A 24,263-nucleotide genomic window follows, 5' to 3' on the forward strand; every position below is an offset into this window, starting at 1 on the left:
TTGCCGATGTTTTGAATACATTGCAGTATTCTTTGTCAAGGAGACTGAAATATCCCTACTCGATCCAAGGTAGTCAGTCTCCCAGGCAGTGTAATGTACAGATAACAACAACACGATTCAACCCAGAAAATAAACTAAATAATTGTATTAGTATTGTTTATAATCTCTCCCCCTTGATGTCCTTTTTCATGATGTCTCAAGAGTGTTACGCATGCGCATGTTAAAAAATTTGTGCGTAAGGATCTTTTGATTTCTCTATTTGAAAGTTGGCAAGTATGTGAGGGTATTTAGGGGTTGTAGTAAGGATGTAAAGGAGGGCGCATATAATTCTCTGGTAAGACCCCAACTAGAGTATGGTTCCAGTGTATGGGACCTTCACCAGGATTACTTCATTCAAGAACTGGAAAAATATCCAAAGAAAAGTAGCTCGATTTGTTCTGGGTAATTTGTGACAAAAGAGCGACATTACGAAAATGTTGCAAAAGTTTGGGCTGGGAAGACTTGGGAGAAAGGAGACGAGCTGCTTGACTAAGGGGTATGTTCCGAGATATCAGTGGAGAGATACCGTGGAATGACATTAGTAGAGGAATAAGTTTGAGTGGTGTCTTTAAAAGTAGGAAAGATCACAATATGAAGATAAAGTTGGAATTCAAGAGGACAAATTGGGGAAAATATTTATTTATAGGAAGAGGAGTTAAGGATTGGAATAATTTACCAAGGGAGATGTTCAATAAATTTCCAAATTCTTTGCAGTTATTTAAGAAAAGGCTATGAAAAGAACAGATAGGGAATCTGCCACCTGGGCAACTGGCCTAAATGCAGATCAGTGTTAATTCATTGATTGTTAATTAGTATATTTAATGTGCATGCCTTTGCTGGCAGGATGTAGTGTTTACAGTGCACTATGTCTTCTGGTATGGGCTAGAATAAATTTATTACTTTCATTGACCTGTCTCAGTCTCATCCTTGGCTTTGGCAGTATGAAAGTGACTGAGGTATGAGCGATTCTAGTAACACCGTTCCTTATGCAGCCAGTCCCTGTTATGAATGGTGTGAAAATATCGCTCATAGGGTCGGTTGGTGCGGGCATTTCAGTGGGCTTGGCAGACTGATATGTAATAGCAACTTCTGACTCAGTGAGGAAAGCAACAGGAAACTACCTCACTCCTCATTTTCCTAGTATGCCTCTTCAGTGACACCTAGGCTATCTGTGTCAGCTATTGGTGGAGCTGTAGAGGATCAAACCAGCCTTTGGGATGAATACCCAACATACACATACTTAATGTGCTGTAACACTTGGCTTCTTGCGGCAAACAAGTGCTTGATGAAAGTAATCGTAGTCCCTCATATCTAGGGGAAAGAAAAAAAAAAAAAAAAAAAAAAAAAAAAAAAAAAAAATTACTAATATGTAGATATTTTTATGTATTCACACAATTATGAAATGCACGGGAACATGCAGTAGGCTGTAAAACGAATCCCAGTCCTAATGAAATGCAAGATGTTGTTTCGAATTCATATTCGGATGTCAGTAATATTTTCATTTGTGGTTAAAATTGTACCTTCAATATCATCTTCGCCAATGTCACCTTCTGAGCTACTATCATCACATACGGAGGTGGTTTGAAAAGTTCTCGGAATGTACTAGAATTAAGTATCTTACCTCGGTGGAACTGCTTTTATTTTTCAACATAGTCTCCCTGTAGACTAATGCATTTGGTCCAGCGATGTTCCAATGCCTTAATCCCATCTCAAAAATGAGATTCCTCCAGGTCTGCAAAATACCTCTCCAATTCGGCTGTCAGTTCTTCCCTTGTAAAAATCTCCGTCCACCGCGAAAATTTTCAGCTTGGGAAATAGATGAAAGTCTGCTGGTGCCAAATCAGGTGAATAAGGTGGATGTGGCAACAATTCGTACCTCAGTTCATGAAGTTTTGCCATGGCAATAACACTTTTGTGCAGCGGAGCGTTGTCCTGATGAAAGATGACATTTTTCCTTGCCAAACCAGGCCTTGTTTTGCGTATCTTTTCCTGTAGTTGGTCTAGGAGGTTTGCATAGTATTGCCCCGTAATTGTTTGGCCAGTAGGAAGATAATCTATCAGCAGAATGCCTTTTGCATCCCAGAAAACTGAGGCCATGACCTTTCCGGCCAAACGCACTGCCTTTGCTTTCTTTGGTGGTGGTGAATCAGCATGTTTCCACTGCTTTGACTGCTGTTTTGTCTCTTGGGTATAGTAGTGGACCCAAGTTTCATCTGTAGTCACAAACTGGCGCAAAAAATCTTGTTGGTTGCACAAAAAACGGGCCAGACATTTCCAATCTGGTGTGTTTATTGTCCAATGTCAAGAGCCGAGGCACCCATCTTGCGGATAATTTTTTCATACCCAATTCTTCAGTTAAATTATAATATACCCAGTCAGAAGACATCCCTACAGCTTCAGCAATCTCCCACACTTTCAGTCGACGATCCTCCACGACCATTTTATGCACTTTTGCGATAAATTCTGGGGTCGTAACACTTTTTGGCCGTCCACTACGCGGATCATCAGATCATCATCCAAGCTCTCTCGACCAAATTTAAACTCACTGGTCCACTTGGCAACAGTTGAAAATGAAAGAGCAGAGTCCCCCAGTGTGTTCTGAAAGTTGGCATGAATTTCCTTTGCTTTCATACCTTTCTTTACAAAGTATTTAATCACTGCTCGAATCTCAGTTTTTTCCATTGTCACTATGCGGGAACAACAACAAAGACTCGCCACTACCACACTCCTGCAGCTAGAGCACTGACGCGCCATGTGTTCACTCACAAAGGATGTGTGATTATTGCGCGGGAACCTTGTTGCTCTAGCACTGACATCTAGCGGTGATTCTGAGAACTTTTCAAACCGTCCTCGTAAAAATATATACAGATTTCGTACGACCTCCAATTTTCATTATTGTTGTTACTACAGCCCGGAAGTTCGGGCATTTATTTTTGCTAAAATAAGCATTTATAATGACAAAAATGGGCACTAAAATAATAAAGATGATTTAAAGTAAGCTACGTAACACACATCTTACATCCCGCTGTGGGTGGGGATGGTAGAATAACGTTGACGGTATCCCATGTCTGTCGTAAGAGGAGGCAACAGAAAGGGGGGCCAGGGTTCCTCTAGCTGAGTCTTACTTGTGATAGGTTCCTTGCTCTTGCCTTTCCTGTCTGACCTCCCTGATCTCTTTCGTGTTCTTCGGGGGCCTTCCCTTTCTTTAACCGATACCTTCATTTTTCAAAGTATTGGACCTCTTCTGTTTTCCTTCTGATTAGTGTTATCAGATGATGGTCACCAAGTTGTTCTTCCTCTTAAAACAATAATCACCTCCAGCACAAAATTGTACGTAGCAAGGATGGGACCTGGCAACCCTCTCCACCATTTGCCTTATAGAGATTTCAGCAGATATTTGTGTAATATGAAAATACCGTTCATGTAAGTGTTATTTTTTTATTTGTTAAGTTAAAATGAATTTTTTCTTTATTATTAATACAGTACATTGGAATTGTATTTTTTTCTTTCCATTGATTAATTTTAATACGTAAATAACAGCAGAAAATATCAACAACAACTTAAGAAAAGGCAAAAAATGGCATTAAACTAGCAAATAGGCTACAGAAGCTAAAATATGCAAGAAAGGCAAAATAATAACTGGTTCTAGCTTTCCCAAACGTACAGAAACATGTTTGTCTGTATGTGACACTTTGATGTATCCACCCAGATAAAAAAAAAAAAGGCATTTAGCCTAACTTGCAGGCTGTAGTTATTATTATTGAACAATTATTGTTTTATGTCATTTTCATTATTGTTGTTATTTTGTAATTGAAATGCACATTTTACATTATCAGAATAGGGTAACCATAACAGTATTTCAAGAAACTATTTATTCAGTAATCTGTCAGACATTTTTTTTTTTTTTTTTCATTTGCAAAACATAAGTCATCATCATTGTCATTTCCCCTTGTCCAGCTCCTGCCAGGTCATGGTGTTGATGGCACTTCTCCACCGTTGCCCCTCCTTCGACAACTCCTCTTCAGTAATTGTATTCCAGTCCAGTCTTCTTTTTCTTATACTGTTCTTGATAGAGTCCATCCATCTTGCTCTGGGCCTCCCTCTTGCCCTCTTTCCTTCTATCTTAGCCTCCAACAATTGTTTTGGTATTCTTCCCTCCTCCATCCTTGTAACATGTTCAGACCATGTCAATTTATTCTTCTACATCATATCACTCAGTTTTTCTACACCTGTCCTCAACATTTCTTACTCTGTCTCTCCTTGTCTTCCCCACCATACTCCTCAGCTATCCTCTCACTGGCCTGAATTTTACTCTTATTTCTTGCTGCCAAAGCCCAAGTCTCTGATGCAGACGTACATTATCTCTTTACATTTCATAGAAACTTCTCAGTTCCACACCAGTTTCCTTACTTTCTAGTAGAACATATTTCCCGCTTGTACCCTTCTGCTGATCTCCTTATCCAGCCTTGCATCTTGCGTTAGTTCACTTCCCAGATATTTAAAATATTCAACAACCTCAAGGTTTTGTCCCCTGATACTAACGATTCCTTTCTCCTCTTGTCATCACCAATGTTTGCTCGTCTCCACACAGATTTTCATACCATTTTTCTCAATATTGGCATTTAAAGCCTCTAGTTTAATTTGCACTTTGTATTGTTGACTCCCCAGATCACTATGTCATCTGCAAACAACAATATTTGCATATCCCCTCCATATCTTGCCTTTGTTTCCTTTAGAATTTCATTCACAACTGTTATAAACACAAGTGGAGACAATACAGTTCCATGTCTTAGTCCAGTTTGCTTTCTGAACCAATCTGTTCTCCCTACTGGAGTCTGGACACAACTGAAGCAATTCTTATACATTGCTTTCACTTGTTCCCTAGATTGCCTTCCACATCCTTTTCTTTCCAGGGTTTCCCACACCTTTTCTCTATTAACACTATTGTATGCCTTCTCTAGATCGAGGAATACCTTCACGAGATCGTTTCCATATTTCCACTGTTTTTCCATCAATAATCTCATGCCAAATACAGGGTCTATCGTTGACCTGCCCTGTGGCAGTCCATACTGTTCTTCTTCTTCTCATCCTCTTTTCTGTTATTCTCTCCAATATTTTGGCTACTCGTGATTCCTTGATAATTGTCACATACCTTCCTGTCACTTTTCTTAAATACTGGTATTATTACACCTTTACACCAATCATCAGGTACTTGCTGCTTCCTCCATATAGACCTTAGCAGCCTTACAACCAATGTAGACCAGTAGGTGCTGTTGCCTTTATCATTTCCACACATATTTCATCCATCCCTGCTGCTTTTGCTGCTGCAAAAAAGGTATAACATATAAACAATTTTAAAATCTTAAGCAATACTTGACGTGAAACAAACAACATTTTTCAAAACTAGATGCTCAAACAAACACAAGGAAAAAAGAATCATGCAAATATCTTGTATAGGTACAGAGATATCATTTTTCAAAATGCCCAGTCCAGAACGTTTGTTAGGGATGTTCAGGCCCAGACTGGAATGGGTTAAGATAAGTTCCAGATTTCAAGTTCCTAATTACAGTGAGTTTCTCTTATCGGTTGGCCGGCAGGCACGTCCGTTGTTCCGCTCCGTGGCATAGCAACAAGGACAGCATGGCATGAGATAACAATTTAAAAGCTCGTACCTTATGACAGGAGATGTTGGAAATGTTCTCCTCCTGCATCCACAGATTTCTGGCATCGTCTTAGAAAACTCCGATTCACATGCATAAGTTCACCTTCTGTAATTGAGGCTGTTTCTCTCGGGATATGTTCTTTCAGTTCGTCCAATGTGTGAGGATTTCTTGCATACACTTTCTTTTTTAACCTCCCCAATAAATGAAAGTAACAAACAGTTAAATCTGGGGATTGTCATGGCCATAAGTCCGTACTAATAACACGGTCTACAAAAATTTCTTCAATTAAGTTTAATGTGTCATTAGGTGTATGCTTATTGAGTAAAGAACCACTTTCTCTCAATTTGTTTAGGAGTCTCCGCACTGTCTCTCTTTGTGGAGGGCGTACATCTGGAAATTGTGTTACAAATCGCCTAACAACTTCCTTGCAAGACTCTGTTTTCACGTAATTATCGCACATAAATACCCTTTCTTCTACCATGTACACATGTGGAGGCATTATGAGAATTATACCCCGAAGTGACACTTCACATCTCAAGATCAGTTGGAGCAACAGATCAACACTTAATACACGTTCTAAGGACGGACCTGAACTGCGAAGTGCGGGGATTTCCATGTTATCGCTGTGCTGTTTAACGGGAAGTGATGAGTCAACAGGAGGCAGATAAGCCGGGCGCACCTGTTGGCCAACCAACGAGAGAAACTCAGTGTATTTAAACAGAAATAAACATAAATATTTATTCCTAAATATTTCAGTGTGATTTGATACAATCTAATGATATTCTTTCAAGAACATAATAATGATGTTATTTGCTTTACGTCCCACCAACTACTTTTACGGTTTTCGGAGACTCGGAGGTGCCAGAATTTAGTCCCACAGGAGTTCTTTTATGTGTCAGTAAATCAACCGACACGAGGCTGACCTATTTGAACACCTTCAAATACCACGAGCCAGGATCGAACCTGCCATGCTGGGGTCAGAAGGCCAGCGCCTCAACTGTCTGAGCCACTCAGCCCGGCTTTCAAGAAAAAAACATGGCATCGAGAAAATGGAACGGCAAATACTTAGGAAAATATTTGGACCAAAGTTCCAAGATGGAATATGGATGCGAAAAAGCTCGGAAAAACTCTACTCGCTGACCGAAAGATTCACTTCAATCGCCCGGAAAAGATGTATGCAATTCTACGGACATCTAGCACGAATAGACGACTCGCGACTGACCAAGAAAATCTTCCTCATTATCAGCGGAACCCGACAAAATAAAGTACGGTGGCTTGCTGACACCAAAAAAGATCTCGCAGAAGTCGGCGTTGACCCACTGACAACTACACGGGCTACATTTAGACACAAAATTAACTTGCACAGCTTTGAAGCCAGACAATGTACAAGAAACTTGAAACTCCAGGAGGCATGGACTCAAGAAAGACGATAGACTCACAGTGCGACGATGAAGAAGTTTTGGGAGGATAAGAGAAACAAGAAGAAGAATGCTAACTAATGGTTCTACGTGCTCCTCAGAGGGCCTAATGCATATATATATATTAAGTTGTTTTTATTTTTTAAGTTACAATATGTTTTCAGGTAGTTTATAAATGTATTTACTCAAAGTTAGTTTCAGCAGATTGAAGAATGTAACAGTTATAAAATATAAACTCTCTGAAGTGTACTCGGGGTACACCTCTGTAATTCTAATCCAGTCTTCTATGTGACCCATAATGAAGCAGTACATTGCAAGTACCTACTAGCTTCTTGTGATGAACCAAATGTGTTTCAGGTAGTGGAGCGAAGTTCAAGCACGAGAGCCGAAGCACGAGACAGCAGAGTGCGAGAATATTTCTACGGATTGCGCTCTCCCTTATATCCTCACTCATTTGATGTACGCTTCACCGATGTCAAGATATACAAAATCGGAGCTCCAGCCTTACCAGACTCGTGCATGCCTCTGGGCATGAAGGCTGAGGATAACCTTACCAAACTAGTTTCTGTGGCTTGTGGTAAGTACCAAGTGAGTGGTTAATATAAAAACATTAATCTTCCCTGAGTGGCTCTTGTTTCTAATTCATTCTATAAATATTTCAAAGCAGTATTTTTATTAGAAATTTTTTTTGAGCATTTGGAACTGTATGAAACTTGATCTGGGTGTTAATTAAGTGATCAATATCAGAGCATGAGGATACGCTATTGCAGAACACTGAACACGTGAAGGGAGATTACAATATCAGAGCGTGAGGATACGTTATTGCAGAACATTGAACACTTGAAGGGAGATTACAATATCAGAGCATGAGGATAGTTTATTGCAGAACACTGGACACTTGAAGGGAGACTTCCCCTTTATCATGGATACAGGACGAGGTACAAGTGGATGTGTAGGAATACAATTTTTACATAATATCCCCAAGGCATACCTCTCCATATTTGCTACAACAGATCCTTCAGATCAGAGAAAAACCTAGGCTGTTGGAGCCCCAAGTAGTTTCATTGTGTTCAGTGGGCGATAAATCCGGTGATCGGCTGGTCACGGAAGTACGGCAGTGTTGTGGAGGCATACCTCTGATATCCTTACGTGTGCGGACAAGCATTATCAAGCTGAAAAATGCCTCTGGGAAGTCCACTGCAGGATGTCCCGCACATATTGCTGTGCTTTCAGTTATCCTCATATCATTACTATGGGTAACAGACTATTGTAAGCGATAGACCCCACCTGCAGACTAGCACAGCAGCAGTGGGGATGGTGTGTCACGCAACAGCAAAGGCAAGATTGAAGTGCTTGCATGACACCGCTGTAAACAGAGATAACGGTGGGTGTAAGTGGCAGAACTTTTTTTGGGGCACTGTAAGACTAAATTTCCTTCAGCCAAGCACCAGTATATATGGTGTGGACCCAGGGGTCTGTCATGAAATGGCTTTTAGTGCCGGGAGTGTCTGAGGACATGTTTGGCTTGCCAGGTGCAGGTGTTTTGATTTGACTTCCATAGATGTTGTGATGAGAATGAAATGATGATGAAGACAACACATACACCCAGCCCCCGTGCCAGCAAAATTAACCAATGATGGTAAAACTCCCGACCCTGCCGGGAATCGAACCCAGGACCCCTGTGATCAAAGGTCAGCACACTAACCGTTCAGCCATGGACCTGGATCCAGGGTCCTGTAATGATGTCCTACATGTATCTTGGTGTTGGGCACAATCCTGCTGCACATAAAACCCCGGCATCCTTGTGACATTGTAGGAGATTGTTTGTTCACATCTACAACTCCATGGCATCTAGGAACCCAACTGAAAGACACCTAGAATTCAATACGCCTGTTGTCGAGGATGATCCCACTCTTCTCAGGCGATGTTCTCAGTTGCATGTTGTTTTCTGTGGTGGTCGGTCACCTGTGAATACTGGTGAGTTGGGATAGTTGTGCTCAAAACCATAAGCTTGAAAAACATGATCGAGTATTGTGTTGACTGATGATTGGTGTATTGAAATATTACATCATTATCCCACAAATTAGAAAAGAGGTACTATAATATTTGAAATATTATATAAACTGTAATTTTACAACTAAAGAAACAATTTTTAAAATTTATATGGAAGTAAAAAGTAAGCTACAGATCCTTCAGATCAGAGAAAAACCTAGGCTGCTGAAATTGGAGCCCCAAGTAGTTTCATTGTGTTCAGTGGGTGATAAATTCGTATGTCGACTTTATGGATAAAGTGATTATTAATATGATAAATCAAATTGGTAAAATGCTGTTGTGTGCTCTATGCAGGTCCAAATCTGCTCCACCACATTCTGGCTGTGAGTTTTGCAGCTTCCACGGAGGATGACGTCATTCGGAGTAACTGTGCGGGATTTGTTTGTGTGTAAGTAAAGAGTATCAATGTTGAAACAATAGTTAAGGGATCCTTGTCTTATCTGTTGTGCCTTTGTGGGCAAAAGAGATGACAGATATGTAGGGTCACCTGTTCTAAACCTCTGTAATTAATTCAATTTTATGCAGTTGAAAGTGGTTAGGACGTCTCTCTCTCCCTGGTTATTACATCATTATTCCCAAGTTCCAGTTCTTGTCCTATTAAATACATGCTAAAGAAACCTGGATAGCACTTTGTCACTCTTTAGTACGTTCGTAACTCCCACCATAAAGAATTTAAATTAGTGTTCCAGACAAAGTTGCGCGCACGACTCGCCAGCAGTAGCTGGCCTGGGTAAGGATTTGGTAGAGAACTTAATTTTTACGGTCGCAGACTACCCGGACAACATAGTGCGGTAGTGTGTTGACCTACAGCTACAGGGGATAGTATTCTAGTTACCTTGGCTACAGTAGTATCAGTCCCAAGCAAATACATGTGTCACTTTGCGAGATATCGCAAGACATTGATAGCCAGCGCACCTAGCGGGACGCCTTGAAACTGAGTCTAGTAGTACACTATACTCTATGAATTATGCCGAAAGTGTCAGGTTCCACGTCGTCTTTAATTAAAAAGTGGTTACAGAAGATTCCCTATTTCACGTCGGGAGGTAAAATTATATTCTGTGACGTTTGGAGCAAAGAGGTGAGCGAAAATTGTTTTATATTTCCCCCTAAGGAGTTATTATCAATTTAGAAAAACATGGCATTTTAATTGATGCCTATTAAAATACCTAAAATTGAAAAATTCATCTCTGTGCAGGCCATGAAGGCCTTTGGAGGATGGAAGATAAAGGCTTCCACTATCCGTAACTCGGCACTTGGTGGGGTCGTCTTTGCCCCCAGGAATTAACCTGGTGTAGGCTGAGTGAACCTCTGGGCCATGTGCACCTCCGGAGGTGGAAATTTAATTTCTTAATGTTTTTGATTTCATGACGGAGAATCGAACCCGCATCCTGCGGGGTGGACCGAGCACGCCTTTACCGCCTCGGCCAGGCAGCCCCTCACCTAAAATTGAAGCTGAATAAAAATATTTTAGAACCTATTTGAGAGTCTATTTTAAGCAGCTAAAATAACATTTAAGCACCTGACAATCTGAGGTCTAGTAATCTCTATTGTATGTGGTTAAAAGTGTAGTGTGTTGTCTGAATATGAAGAGAAACGTGTTGGAACAAACACAAACACCCAGTCCCCGAGCCAGAAGAATCAATTAGACACGATTAAAATCCCCGATCCCACCAGGAATCGGATGTGGGTTCTTCTGAACCGAAGCCCTCATTGCTGACTATTCAGCCAATGATTCGGACAAAACAAAATCATTATTGAGTTTCATTATTTCAACATGCAACTTTTGCAGTTTGAATCTTGCCACCTGATGTTTAAGATCGGGCCACCAGGTGCCCCACTGTCAACGTGTCTCTCGGTTTAGTACGGCAGAATACGAATTCAGTATTGTCTATAGTGTATTTGTCCCAAGACAGTCTTTGCTGTGGAAGTTTCGATAGTGCAACAGTACACCGTCTGAGTGTTGTAACTTAATATTGGTGCTTAATTTTCGTTCGTAAGTGAATTGTGTAACATATGTAAATTAGGCCTACTGTACTTACGTATACAGCTGACGTGTAGCGCATAATTTTACGTTAGTGAATTAGGCCTATTGTACTTAAGCGTTGGACTAGTGGTTTGTAGGACATTCAGTTATGGAGAAGAAGAAAGGCAGACAGTTTACCAATGATGAAAATTTTTTTTTTTTTGATGAAGTGGATGCTAATCTGCACATGCAATGTGTGCAAATTGCCCGGATTTTGGACATTCATACATCGTCATTATCATAATCGATTTTCCGCTCCAGCAAGCCAGGTGTAGGTGTTTACGAGACTCTTCCAGTTCATTCTGTCCATCCACAGCTGATGTTCTACCTTTTGCTGCCAATTTACGTCACGTTTGGCAAGGTCTTTGAAAATGTACTTTTTCTGACTATCACGAGGCCTCCCTCTGAGCTTCTTACCAACAACATTCCTCTTGGGTTCCTAGTTGGAGCCATCCTTCTCCAATGTCCATACCATTGTAATCTGCTTAATTCTAAGGTTTCCAACAGGCTCCTGTCCAAACCAAGTTGTTGCTGAATGCTTTCATTCCTTATTTTGTCTCTCCTTGTCGTTTGGAGACATGACCGAAGGACCTTCATTTCAGTGGCATGTAGGCGACTTTGTGCAGATCTAGTCAACGTTGCTGCTTCCAATCCATATGTAGGAATTGGTACAAGGTATGTTTTGTACAGCGTGAGCTTGCAAGCTTGGAGAAATGAGTCATCCCAAAGTAATTGACGGAGTGGTAGAATTTTTATGCAGCTTGTATTCTATTCCCTATTTCTTGGTTTTACCGAGCTGGCAACCAAGAATGAGCTAGCTGGAAAATTTATAATGTCCAATAACGGACCATTTATATTGGTATTATAAATTTGCTCATTCAGGACAAATATTTCAGATTCCCTATGGGAATCAACATCTATATCATCTGATGGCCAAGCAGGCATCAATTTTTAGTGATGAGACAAAGTCTCTTAGTGCATTGGCACTGCCGGTGGCTCCAGTTAATCTACGCAGTGGCCTCCACGGTATGCACTAGCCAGCGTATTGGTAGGTGTGCTAGGTACCAACTGACGAGCCCACCCTAGCACACGAGGGCGAAACGCTGGCAACCAAGAATGAGCTAGTTGGAAAATTTATAATGTCCAATAACGGACCATTTATATTGGTATTATAAATTTGCTCATTCAGGACAAATATTTCAGATTCCCTATGGGAATCAACATCTATATCATCTGATGGCCAAGCAGGCATCAATTTTTAGTGATGAGACAAAGTCTCTTAGTGCATTGGCACTGCCGGTGGCTCCAGTTAGCCTACGCAGTGGCCTCCACGGTATGCACTAGCCAGCGTATTGGTAGGTGTGCTAGGTACCAACTGACGAGCCCACCCTAGCACACAAGGGCGAAACGCTGGCAACCAAGAATGAGCTAGCTGGAAAATTTATAATGTCCAATAACGGACCATTTATATTGGTATTATAAATTTGCTCATTCAGGACAAATATTTCAGATTCTCTATGGGAATCAACATCTATATCATTGATAGCTGCAGTCGCTTAAATCTGGCCAGTATCCAGTATTCAGGATATAGTGGGTTCGAGCCCCACTGTCGGCAGCCCTAAAGATGGTTTTCCATGGTTTCCCATTTTCACACCAGGCAAATGCTGGGGCTGTACCTAATTAAGGCCATGGCCGCTTCCTTCCCACTCCTAGCTCCTTCCTGTCCCATCGTCGCCATAAGACCTGTCTGTGTCGGTGCGACGCAAAAAAAAAAACAAAAAAAAAACAACTTGGTTTATGGTATTGTCAGAAGAAATGAAGTTCCCTAAGTATTTGAAGTTATTGATAATGTCTTCTTCTTCATTTTGCACTCGCAGGTGGACTGCTTCAGGATTTCGACTCATCACTAAACTGCCGGTTTTAGTTAGGTTGATAATCATTCCCATTCTTTCAAATTCTTCTTCCCAAAGATCTAGTTTAGCTTGAACTTCTGCTTCTGTCTCACCCGATAGCATAACATCATCAGCACATATAAGTGCATTTGTTGTCTGATCCTTCAATTTCACTGCTTTTATAACCTCATCCATTATAGTGATGAAGAGAACTGGTGATAGACAACTTCCTTGTTGGACTCTGCTCTTGGTTTCAAAACAGTTTGACCTGTCTCTTTGAATTTGCACACAGCTCTTTGTCTCTCGATGTAGTTGTTTTACTCGAGCTATGATCTCATCTTGCCTTCTCAATATCCAAGAATGCAACTATAACCGTTCTATTCTTGTCTGAATATTTTTCAAAAAGCATTCTTGATAAAGATGTTGATTCCCATAGGGAATCTGAAATATTTGTTCTGAATGAGTAAATCTATAATACCAACGTATATGGTCCGTTATTGGACACTATAAATTTTCCAGCTACCTCATTCCTGGCTGCCAGTGTTTCGCCCCCGTGTGCTAGGCTGGGCTCATCAGTTGGTACCTAGCACACCTACCAAGACGCTGGCCAGTGCATACTGTGGAGGCCACTGCATAGGCTTTGTAGGCAGCGGCAGTGTCAATGCACTATGAGAGACTTTGTCTCATTACCAAAAATTGATGCCTGCTTGGCCATCAGTTGATATAGATGTTGATTCCCATAGGGAATCTGAAATATTTGTTCCGAATGAGTAAATTTATAATACCAATATATATATATATATATATATAATGTCCTTCCCTATCGCAACCTATGAAGCAGAAACTTGGACGATGAAGATGGCGGATCGCCGCAGGATTGATGCTCTAGAAATGTGGTGCTATAGGACATTACTGCGAATACCATGGACAGCACACCATACTAATGAATCCATCCTGCAACAGCTCGGCATCAGAACAAGACTGTCGACCCTTATAAACTAAAACAACTTGAATATTTTGGTCATATTGCCAGGAGACAGGAGGCAATGGAAATACTTATCATAAAGGGAAAAGTCGACGGCTGAAGACCTGGAGGACGAGCACTGTTATGATGGATGGACCAGATGAAGAGCATGACCATGATGAGCTTATAGCAAGCAAGTCACCATGCCCAAAACAGAGACTCCGGGAGGCAGATCACCAAAAGGCTTGTCGTGTAATGTCACTACACCCTTATGAAGGGTTGGGCTCAAAGAGAGAGACAACCATTGTATTCCAGGTTCTCCAAGAGCTTTGATCATGTCCACACTGAACTCATCCAATCCTGCAGACTTGTTTTTCATTTTACATATTGCTGTCTCCACTTCCAGCCAGGTCAAACTTTCTACATTATACAACTTTAAATACTATTGTAAGCAACTGAAAGAAGATTGAGGATGCCTGTCTGGCAGGAGGAAGCAGCCAAATGAGACTTGTCCGTAAAAGCCAGTTTCCAGCTTTAGAAGGTGAACTGGTTTAAACAAGCTCAGGCTTCGAATATTCCTATTGATAGAACATTGATTCAGGCCAAGGCATCACATTTAGCTGCCAAAAAGGGATTATGAAACTTCAAGGCATCTAAATAAAGGAATAAACTTTCATATAAATCCATACGTGGGGAGGCTGCCAGTGTAAGTATCGATACTGTTCAGACTTGGAGAGATATGACACTGCCGGAAATCTTAAAGGACTATAGCCCTGATGATGTTTTTAATGCAGATGAAGCTGGGCTATTTTTCCAGCTTCTTCCTGATAAAATGTATGCATTCAAGGGTGAGAAAAATACCCATGGAGGTAAACTCTGATAAAATGTATGCGTTCAAGGGTGAGAAAAATACCCATGGAGGTAAACTCAGTAAAGAGAGACTGACAGCGCTATTATGCTGCAGTGAGAGTGTTACGGAGAAATTGACACCGCTCATCATAGGCAATTGGAAATATCTGCTCAGTTTTAAGAATGTGCGTACCTTTCCATGCCAGTACACAGCAAATACCAATGCTTGGATGACGTCATCAATTTTTGAGAGCTTCAAGATGCCAGAATGGAGGTGCGGCAGAGAAAAATCATATTGTTCATTGACCGCTGTGCCGCGCACTCAGTTGACATATCTTATTTCTTCCCGTGAATTCTACAAGCCATCTCCAACCACTGGACTAGGGCATCATACGGTGTGTGAAGCAGAAATATAGGAAAATTCTCGTGCCGAAGAGATTGGCATTCATGGAAACAGCTTCACGTAAAATCACAATTTTGGATGCCATGCATTTCTTAAAATCTGCGTGGGTATCAGTAAACAAGACCACAGTTTGAAACTGTTTCCGCAAAGCAGGCTTCGTTCGTTCAGCAACTGATGTTATTTCAATGGAAATGATGAAAAGCACTGATGATATGGATGAAGAATGTGATCAGCTTGTAACAGATGAAGAAGACATGGGCCTTGCAACGTATATTGAATGTGATGACAATGTTGCTACGTGCGAAGTGCAGATGGTAGACAAAATTCATGAACAGCTGATGATTGACAGTAATGAGCAAGAACCCAAGGATGAAAATTAAACCGATGAGATCTGCGCAGCAGTATCAACGCATTCAGCAGTGGTAGAAGCTATGGGCTATATTGCTGAAGAACGCTGTTGTTACTTAAAATTAATATTAGGTTTGTTATTATTATTTTTATTGTTATAGTGTAAATGTACATAATATTTAGCTTTTATCTCTTGTACATAGATCACTGTTTATGGTCATACAGTAGAAGTCCGTTATAGCGAGAATTCACAACGGCGAGAAATTTACCCGCTATAGCGGATTGTCGTTATATCCGATTTTTGTATAAAAGTCGGAAAAAATCCATACACATTAAAATTTGGTATGTAACGGCAATCGGTTTGTTGAAAACTTGCGTTTCCGCATATGATACACACTACGGCTTACTTGTTATTTTTCGAAATCCAATACTACGTGAAAGTGTATGTTTAATTTCATTCTGAAAAATATATAGTATCGTATTTCTACGAATCCAACACAAACCCCAATTTTTCCTTCAAAAAATTAAAATCAGGCTCAAAAGTATTTTGTAAAATCATATGAATGCCTTTGTTGTACAGTAGGCCTACGCATTTCAGACTAATTTTAAACGCCGAACATTGGCTTTCGTCATGCCGTATTTTTTGTGGCTGCACAAATTATTCTTTATTTCCGCAGGTTTAACAACCACTAACTTATAATTGGCATAATAATACCGAAGAGAACCTGTTGAAAATTTGCCGGCAATACCTATTCCATGCGGCTCTACAATACGACAATGCATCAGGAAATTATTCTTGCTGTCTATAAAACTGTTACTTTTACTCAGCGTCAGATATAACCGGCTACCGCTGCACGCACGTCTCGCTTGCCGCTTAGCGATGTACTGTATAGGCCTAATCGCGGACATTGAAGGTCAACGAACGAGTTTAATGCGCCACAATATGGCCATTCCGCCCTTGCGATTTTCGTGCACATACCTCACAATTTCATCTTCGACTTCTTTAAAGCGTCCTTGTTGCGCACCGCTGAATGCATTTTTTGTACCGTACGCATTTTTTTAGCTCTTTGTCTTCACGCTAACGCCAAATATTGGCTTTAGTTAGGCCTATGCCGTATTTTCTTGCGGCTGCACAATTACTTTACATTTCCGAGTGTTTAATAACCATTACCGTAACTTAAAAGTGGTATCATAACATCGACGAGAACCGTTTGAAAATTTGCCGGCAATACCTTTTCCATGGATCTTTACAATACGACTATCCATCACGAAAATATTCCTGCTGTCTATAAAACTTAATTTTACTAAGCGTCAAGTACAATGGACGCGTTATAAGTCTGCCACTGAGTAGCCGGCCTGTCTAAGAATTCGAAGGCTCCCATGTTTTGATGCCATTCTGCAGATTTGAGAAACGTTTTTGTAGAGGCTAATAGAACGTCATTCTCTCTTCACTATTTCCCGAGATCCAGTGACGTTACACACAGGCACTATACAACCCATTGTCGCGGCTAGCGATGCATGATAAAGAGGCGGTTGTTTATTGTCAACGAGTTTTGTGTGATCAACAAATTAATCTAAACAGCCACCTAATCGATACTTTATTTCTTTTGCCTTTGGCAAACTTAAAAATACATTAACAAACACAGTACATGTTTCGACCACGTAGTGGTCATCTTCAGCTGTATATAAAAAATCTTAGATGATAACATTTAAAAGCAAGCACATTGGATCTTAAAACTATATCCCATGGGAATCCAAAAACTATTGTTCTAGATGCTTTAAATGAAATGGAAGATTGGGGGGGGGGTTGGGGGTAAGGAGATTTATGTGAATGATACTTAAATTACAGTATCGTTTACAATCTCCTTACCCCCCCCCCCCCTCCCATCTTCCGTTTCATTTAAAGCATCTAGAACAATAGTTTTTGGATTCCCATGGGATATAGTTTTAAGATCCAATGTGCTTACTTTTAAATGTTATCATCTAAGATTTTTTATATACAGCTGAAGATGACCACTAAGTGGTCAAAACATGTACTGTGTTTGTTAATGTATTTTTAAGTTTGCCAAAGGCAAAAGAAATAAAGTATCGATTAGGTGGCTTTTTAGATTAATTTGTTGATTATACTCATCGATACGGCCATGAAGTGGACAGCTTGCAACAGAGTTTTGTGTATGCGTGCGCGTGAGGTGGTGAAAAGAAGCAGCGTAGTTACCGCGGTAGTTGCCAGTGGTATCCGTTAACTTACTGATTCTGAGAGGAAAAAAACCGTCGTCTTGGATTCGGAGAAATACGGTATCACTTCAGAGGTTTCTGTGGCAAACACTTCAGTTTTCTTCTTCAAACGGCGTCACCTAACCTGACCGTATATGTAACATGAAAACATATTTGGAACACATGTATAAAAATGATAACCTCCTCGCTAAAAATTTACATGTAAATAGCCTTTGCGAAATTTAACTAGACGCGAGAAGATATGAACTATCTTTTGATATCAGTGATGTACTTTGCCATATCTTGAGGTGTATCACATTCTTACTTAATTTCCATATGTAACATGAAAATTAAAAGATCGTTTACCACAGCCTTTATTTTTAACGAGTTAACAACTGCTATCGGCCACGTTATTTACGCATTTATTACGAAAATGTGTTAACCTCTTTCATTTCGATTTTTTTTTTTTTTTTTTTTTTTAGAGAATAGCAGTCGATGGGAATTACTAATCGACTCCAACATCGCTTTCGAATGTCAACGAGAGAGCTCGTAAATGCACATAGTGAGAAAACTATACCGTACCGAAGATGATCGATTGCATTTTGTAGCCAATGTTTCAGTTTTCTTATTCAAACAGCGTCACCTATCCTAACTTACCCGTATTATACGTATGATGAAATCACACTTCAAGCGCCAGTAGAGAAATGATAACCTTCTCGCTATAAATGTTCATAATAGCTTTTCCGTAATTTATCCAGACGCGAGAAAATAGAAACTAACCTCTGAAATCAGTTATGCACTCTACCATATCTCGAGGTGTATCCCATTCTTACTAAATTGCAGTATTTAGCCTTAAAATTAAGCAGCCATTTAGTCAGCCCTTACTTTTAACGAGTTAACAACCGTCGATTCACAATTAAGTATTTAATTTATTTTCCACCTAGTCGATACAATGATTGCTTAAGGCAATTTTTAATGGTCAAAAGTGGTACATGTTTCGTATATTATCAACATCTTCAGCCACATAACACTGTTTAGATGAAAAATATATAAAATTGACAAAGTAATGCTTTAGAGGAAGTGTCCTTAAAATTAACATAAGATTGACAAGATTAAAACAAACAAATAACTCAAGAGAAAATATATAAATTATTTCTACAATAGAAAGCAGTCGTCAAGGAAACACTTGTACAATATTCCATAGAGAAATTGTCCTAATAAATATTCTTTTCTTAATAATTCATGAAAAAAGATCAATTTATAAATTAAAAATTATACAATTTATAAGTAATTATCGAAACGAAGAAATCCTGATATCACAGTGCGGCTCTTATTATTAATGTAGATGAAAATATAACTAATTCCTAGTTGTCAAATCTTATTAAGCCTGCTTTCCTTTGGAACAGTAACTCCTGTCATTCTTTCACAGTTTTGCGCCGGGTGTAATATTGATGATGCAATCTTCCTTGCTCTTGCACCTGAGGAGGTGGAGGAGCGGGGGATATAGGTGTGTCAAGAACTTCCTTGCTGTCACCTATAGCTTCAACTGAGGAGGAACAAGTTGTAGGGCTATCTGTAGGTGGAGAAATTCCAATTCTTTTTTCGTGATCCTTCTCAGGCATTTTCAAATATACTAGAATTTGATAATATAATGGATTCTTATATTCTACAGCCTCATTAAGGTTATCATTTTTCTTTACAAGTTGGTCTAGATGAATGTACAGGTCTTCATATGTGTTCATTAAGCTGCCCTTTTTTAACTTTTTTATGATGGTCAGGTCTTGTTCTATGTTGGTAAATTTATGACCTGTGGCAGTCATGTGTGATCCCATTGCTGAGAATCTTCTATGTTTTTCAGCATTCACATGTTCCAATTTGGAATCATAAAAAAGTTAAAAAAGGGCAGCTTAATGAACACATATGAAGACCTGTACATTCATCTAGACCAACTTGTAAAGAAAAATGATAACCTTAATGAGGCTGTAGAATATAAGAATCCATTATATTATCAAATTCTAGTATATTTGAAAATGCTTGAGAAGGATCACGAAAAAAGAATTGGAATTTCTCCACCTACAGATAGCCCTACAACTTGTTCCTCCTCAGTTGAAGCTATAGGTGACAGCAAGGAAGTTCTTGACACACCTATATATCCCGCTCCTCCACCTCCTCAGGTGCAAGAGCAAGGAAGATTGCATCATCAATATTACACCCGGCGCAAAACTGTGAAAGAATGACAGGAGTTACTGTTCCAAAGGAAAGCAGGCTTAATAAGATTTGACAACTAGGAATTAGTTATATTTTCATCTACATTAATAATAAGAGCCGCACTGTGATATCAGGATTTCTTCGTTTCGATAATTACTTATAAATTGTATAATTTTTAATTTATAAATTGATCTTTTTTCATGAATTATTAAGAAAAGAATATTTATTAGGACAATTTCTCTATGGAATATTGTACAAGTGTTTCCTTGACGACTGCTTTCTATTGTAGAAATAATTTATATATTTTCTCTTGAGTTATTTGTTTGTTTTAATCTTGTCAATCTTATGTTAATTTTAAGGACACTTCCTCTAAAGCATTACTTTGTCAATTTTATATATTTTTCATCTAAACAGTGTTATGTGGCTGAAGATGTTGATAATATACGAAACATGTACCACTTTTGACCATTAAAAATTGCCTTAAGCAATCATTGTATCGACTAGGTGGAAAATAAATTAAATACTTAATTGTGAATCTATTGAAGTGCGATACGGACCATGAAGCTGATTTTATGTAATTAACAACCGTTATCGGACACGTTATTTACGCATTTATTGCGAAATTGTCCTCTTTCATTTCGAATTTTCTTTACGGAACAGCAGTCGATGGGTACTACTAACCGACTCCGACATCGCCTTCGAATTGAAATAATAACATTAAGTTATTTATTAGACCACCTAATCAATACAAAATCGTCTTGGATGATTTACATAAATTTGTTAGCTAATAGTGGTACATGTTTCGCCTTCCCTGAAGGCATCATCAGCCATAGTCTTAACCTTAAATTAAAAATAAGCGTCTAAATAACATGTAGTAATGAAATGAATTTTAAAATCTTGAAGAGATTTGAAGTAAAATAACATTAAAAATAACAATGATGGTTTGAAAATACAATGTGATGAGATATAATAGTGGAAGTATTAACAAAATTAACATTAGAAGGCTGCTGAAATAAGTACAATGGATAAAACAACAGATTGTTATACAACAAGTAGTAAGATTGCATAAAAGTAAAGTTGATAGTCTGGCGGTTATAATTAGACGATGGCGAAAAATCGTATATAATCAAAGTAAAGAAGAGAGAATAAACGTCAAAGTTAGTCGAGAGATCCGAAGTTAATCGTGATCTTGAAGATAAAAGACGAAAGTCAGATGCATATGGTGAAGTTGTAGAACACGTTGAGGATATGAAGTTGGTGAATAGAAGTTGAAGAACAGTTTCAAATAGGATCACTATGGACCATCTCAAAATTTGAAGTGATGTTCAAATGTTGTAAATTGTGAGTTTATAGATATTCTAATTGAAAAAGTATATAAAAGTGGAATCTGTAAAAGGAAGCAAGAAACGTAGAGTTAATTGTGTGAAAAGATATTTGAAAAATATTGAAGTAGAATCGTGTGCACTTACCATTTGACGGTGACAAAGATAGCTTGTAACTTTGTAATTCCCTAAATAAGTTCAGTCTACAACCAAACCACGTTTTATGTTCTTTTGACATCACCAACATGTATACTAATATCCCTATCAACAATACTATTAACATCATAAAAAACAATCTGTTGAAACATAGCACAGTGAGTAAAATCGAAATTGATGAATGGTTAAAATTACTTAATTTCGTTTTAGACAACAACTATTTTACCTTCAATAAGAAAAGTTACAAACAAGAAGGTCTAGCGATGGGAGACCCGTTATCTGGAATACTAGCCGATATATACTTAGATAATCTCGAACATAGTAAGATTATTAATAACATCAACGGACTCTGTCTTTGGCATCGCTATGTTGATGATACCATAGCTATCATTGATAAACAAATCAACAACAGCAATAACATACTATCATTTCTCAACAACTTAGATAATAATATTAAATTCACTAAAGAAGATGAGTTCAATAACTCTTTGAACTTCTTAGATATCAAAATCACACGAGCATTGAACAAATTCGACTTCCAAATATACAGAAAACCCACCTTTTCTCCAACAACCATAAAAAATGATTCTTTACATCCCAACTCACATAAAAAAGCCACTTATCACAGTTTGATATATAGAGCATTAAAGATCCCTATGTCCTCTATTAATTTAAAGAAAGAATTACTATTCATCAAGGAAATAGCTAAATTCAATGGATTTAACACGAGTATGATTGATAAAATCATCAATAAAACCAAACTGAAACTAGCTACCAATTTAACTCCATTAAAACCCGTCAAACCAAAATACGCTAAATTCACGTTCACTAACCATAGCATTTACCCGATAACCAATTCATTAATGAAGCACGAAATAAAAATAGCCTACACAACAAAAAACACTAATCGTAATTTATTCTTCAATCACAACTCTATTAACATCATAGACAATAGTTACTCTGGATCAGGAATATACAGATTAAAATGCTCTACATGTAATTTTTCTTATGTTGGCCAAACTGGCCGTAGCTTCTCTACCAGATATGCCGAGCATTACAATGCCCAAAGACGCAACAAATTTTCCGCAATGGCCAACCATATGAGGGACACCGGGCATAAATTCACCACAATAGAACAAGACCTCCATATCCTAAAAAGAGTCGATAAAAGCAAACTCATGACAGAATATGAAAACTTATTTATTCTCCTCGACCAACATTTTAATAAAGATAAGAATCTAAATGACACTATTGATAAAAAAAGCCCCTTGTATGAACAGATTCTTATTTTATTACGAGAATCAACTTCCCTCACCAACAAATTCTTAAAAATCTTCAACCTCACGTCAATTAGAGTTCCCACCTCCCCTACAGCTAATATACCCCCCTCCCTTCCCCCCGCCGCTAGTACCTCTAATTCAAGTACAACCAATAAACCCATAGCCACACCCACCATAACATCGCTCCCTCCAATAGCCTTACACCGTTACAACACGCGCAGTAATACACTCTCTTCCTTCCCTCCCACCAATAGCAGCCCCCCTCCAACAGTTACGTCAATGCAAACAGATCCCCCTCCAGCACAAAACTTCAGTTATAACACACGTAGCAAGAAGTCTACTGTTGCAAATACTTCTAACTCATAATGTTACAGGCTATCTTTGTCACCGTCAAATGGTAAGTGCACACGATTCTACTTCAATATTTTTCAAATATCTTTTCACACAATTAACTCTACGTTTCTTGCTTCCTTTTACAGATTCCACTTTTATATACTTTTTCAACTAGAATATATACAAACTCACAATTTACAACATTTGAACATCACTTCAAATTTTGAGATGGTCCATAGTGATCCTATTTCAAACTGTTCTTCAACTTCTATTCACCAACTTCATATCCTCAACGTGTTCTACAACTTCACCATATGCATCTGACTTTCGTCTTTTATCTTCAAGATCATGATTAACTTCGGATCTCTCGACTAACTTTGACGTTTATTCTCTCTTCTTTACTTTGATTATATACGATTTTTCGCCATTGTCTAATTATAACCGCCAGACTATCAACTTTACTTTTATGCAATCTTACTACTTGTTGTATAACAATCTGTTGTTTTATCCATTGTACTTATTTCAGCAGCCTTCTAATGTTAATTTTGTTAATACTTCCACTATTATATCTCATCACATTGTATTTTCAAACCATCATTGTTATTTTTAATGTTATTTTACTTCAAATCTCTTCAAGATTTTAAAATTCATTTCATTACTACATGTTATTTAGACGCTTATTTTTAATTTAAGGTTAAGACTATGGCTGATGATGCCTTCAGGGAAGGCGAAACATGTACCACTATTAGCTAACAAATTTATGTAAATCATCCAAGACGATTTTGTATTGATTGGGTGGTCTAATAAATAACTTAATGTTATTATTTCAATCAAATATCATCAATACGGACCAAAAATGATATTTATTACATGTAATCGCCTTCGAATGTCGACGAGAAAACTCGCTAGTGGACATAGGGAGGAAACGATACCGAAGGTAATCGATCGCATGCAATATAATCGCTGGGGTGCATAAATATCGGGAACGGAAAAATCGCGCGCGCTTAATCGCTCGTAATAACGGATGCGTCAGTGATAGGTCTCTCGCTGTAACCGAAGGATGACACATAGTTTAATATAGGAATTTTGAAGGGACAGA

General features: G+C 38.7%; 1 protein-coding gene across 2 annotated transcripts in view; it reads left to right on the plus strand.

The window, feature by feature from the left end:
- cbc (crowded by cid) overlaps positions 1–24,263 on the plus strand; it is a 121,785-nt gene that overhangs the window by 53,321 nt on the left and 44,201 nt on the right. For both annotated transcript variants that reach the window (XR_010861062.2, XM_067154462.2), the window contains exons 5-6: positions 7,478–7,697; positions 9,467–9,560. Coding sequence is in view for 1 of the 2 variants with exons in the window: in XM_067154462.2 (XP_067010563.1) it covers positions 7,478–7,697; positions 9,467–9,560 (314 nt within the window). In the remaining variant the exon portion in view is untranslated. The remainder of the gene's footprint in view (positions 1–7,477; positions 7,698–9,466; positions 9,561–24,263) is intronic.

The sequence above is a fragment of the Anabrus simplex genome, chromosome 10 (assembly GCF_040414725.1).
Source record: "Anabrus simplex isolate iqAnaSimp1 chromosome 10, ASM4041472v1, whole genome shotgun sequence".
NCBI classification, from domain to species: Eukaryota; Metazoa; Arthropoda; class Insecta; order Orthoptera; family Tettigoniidae; genus Anabrus; species Anabrus simplex.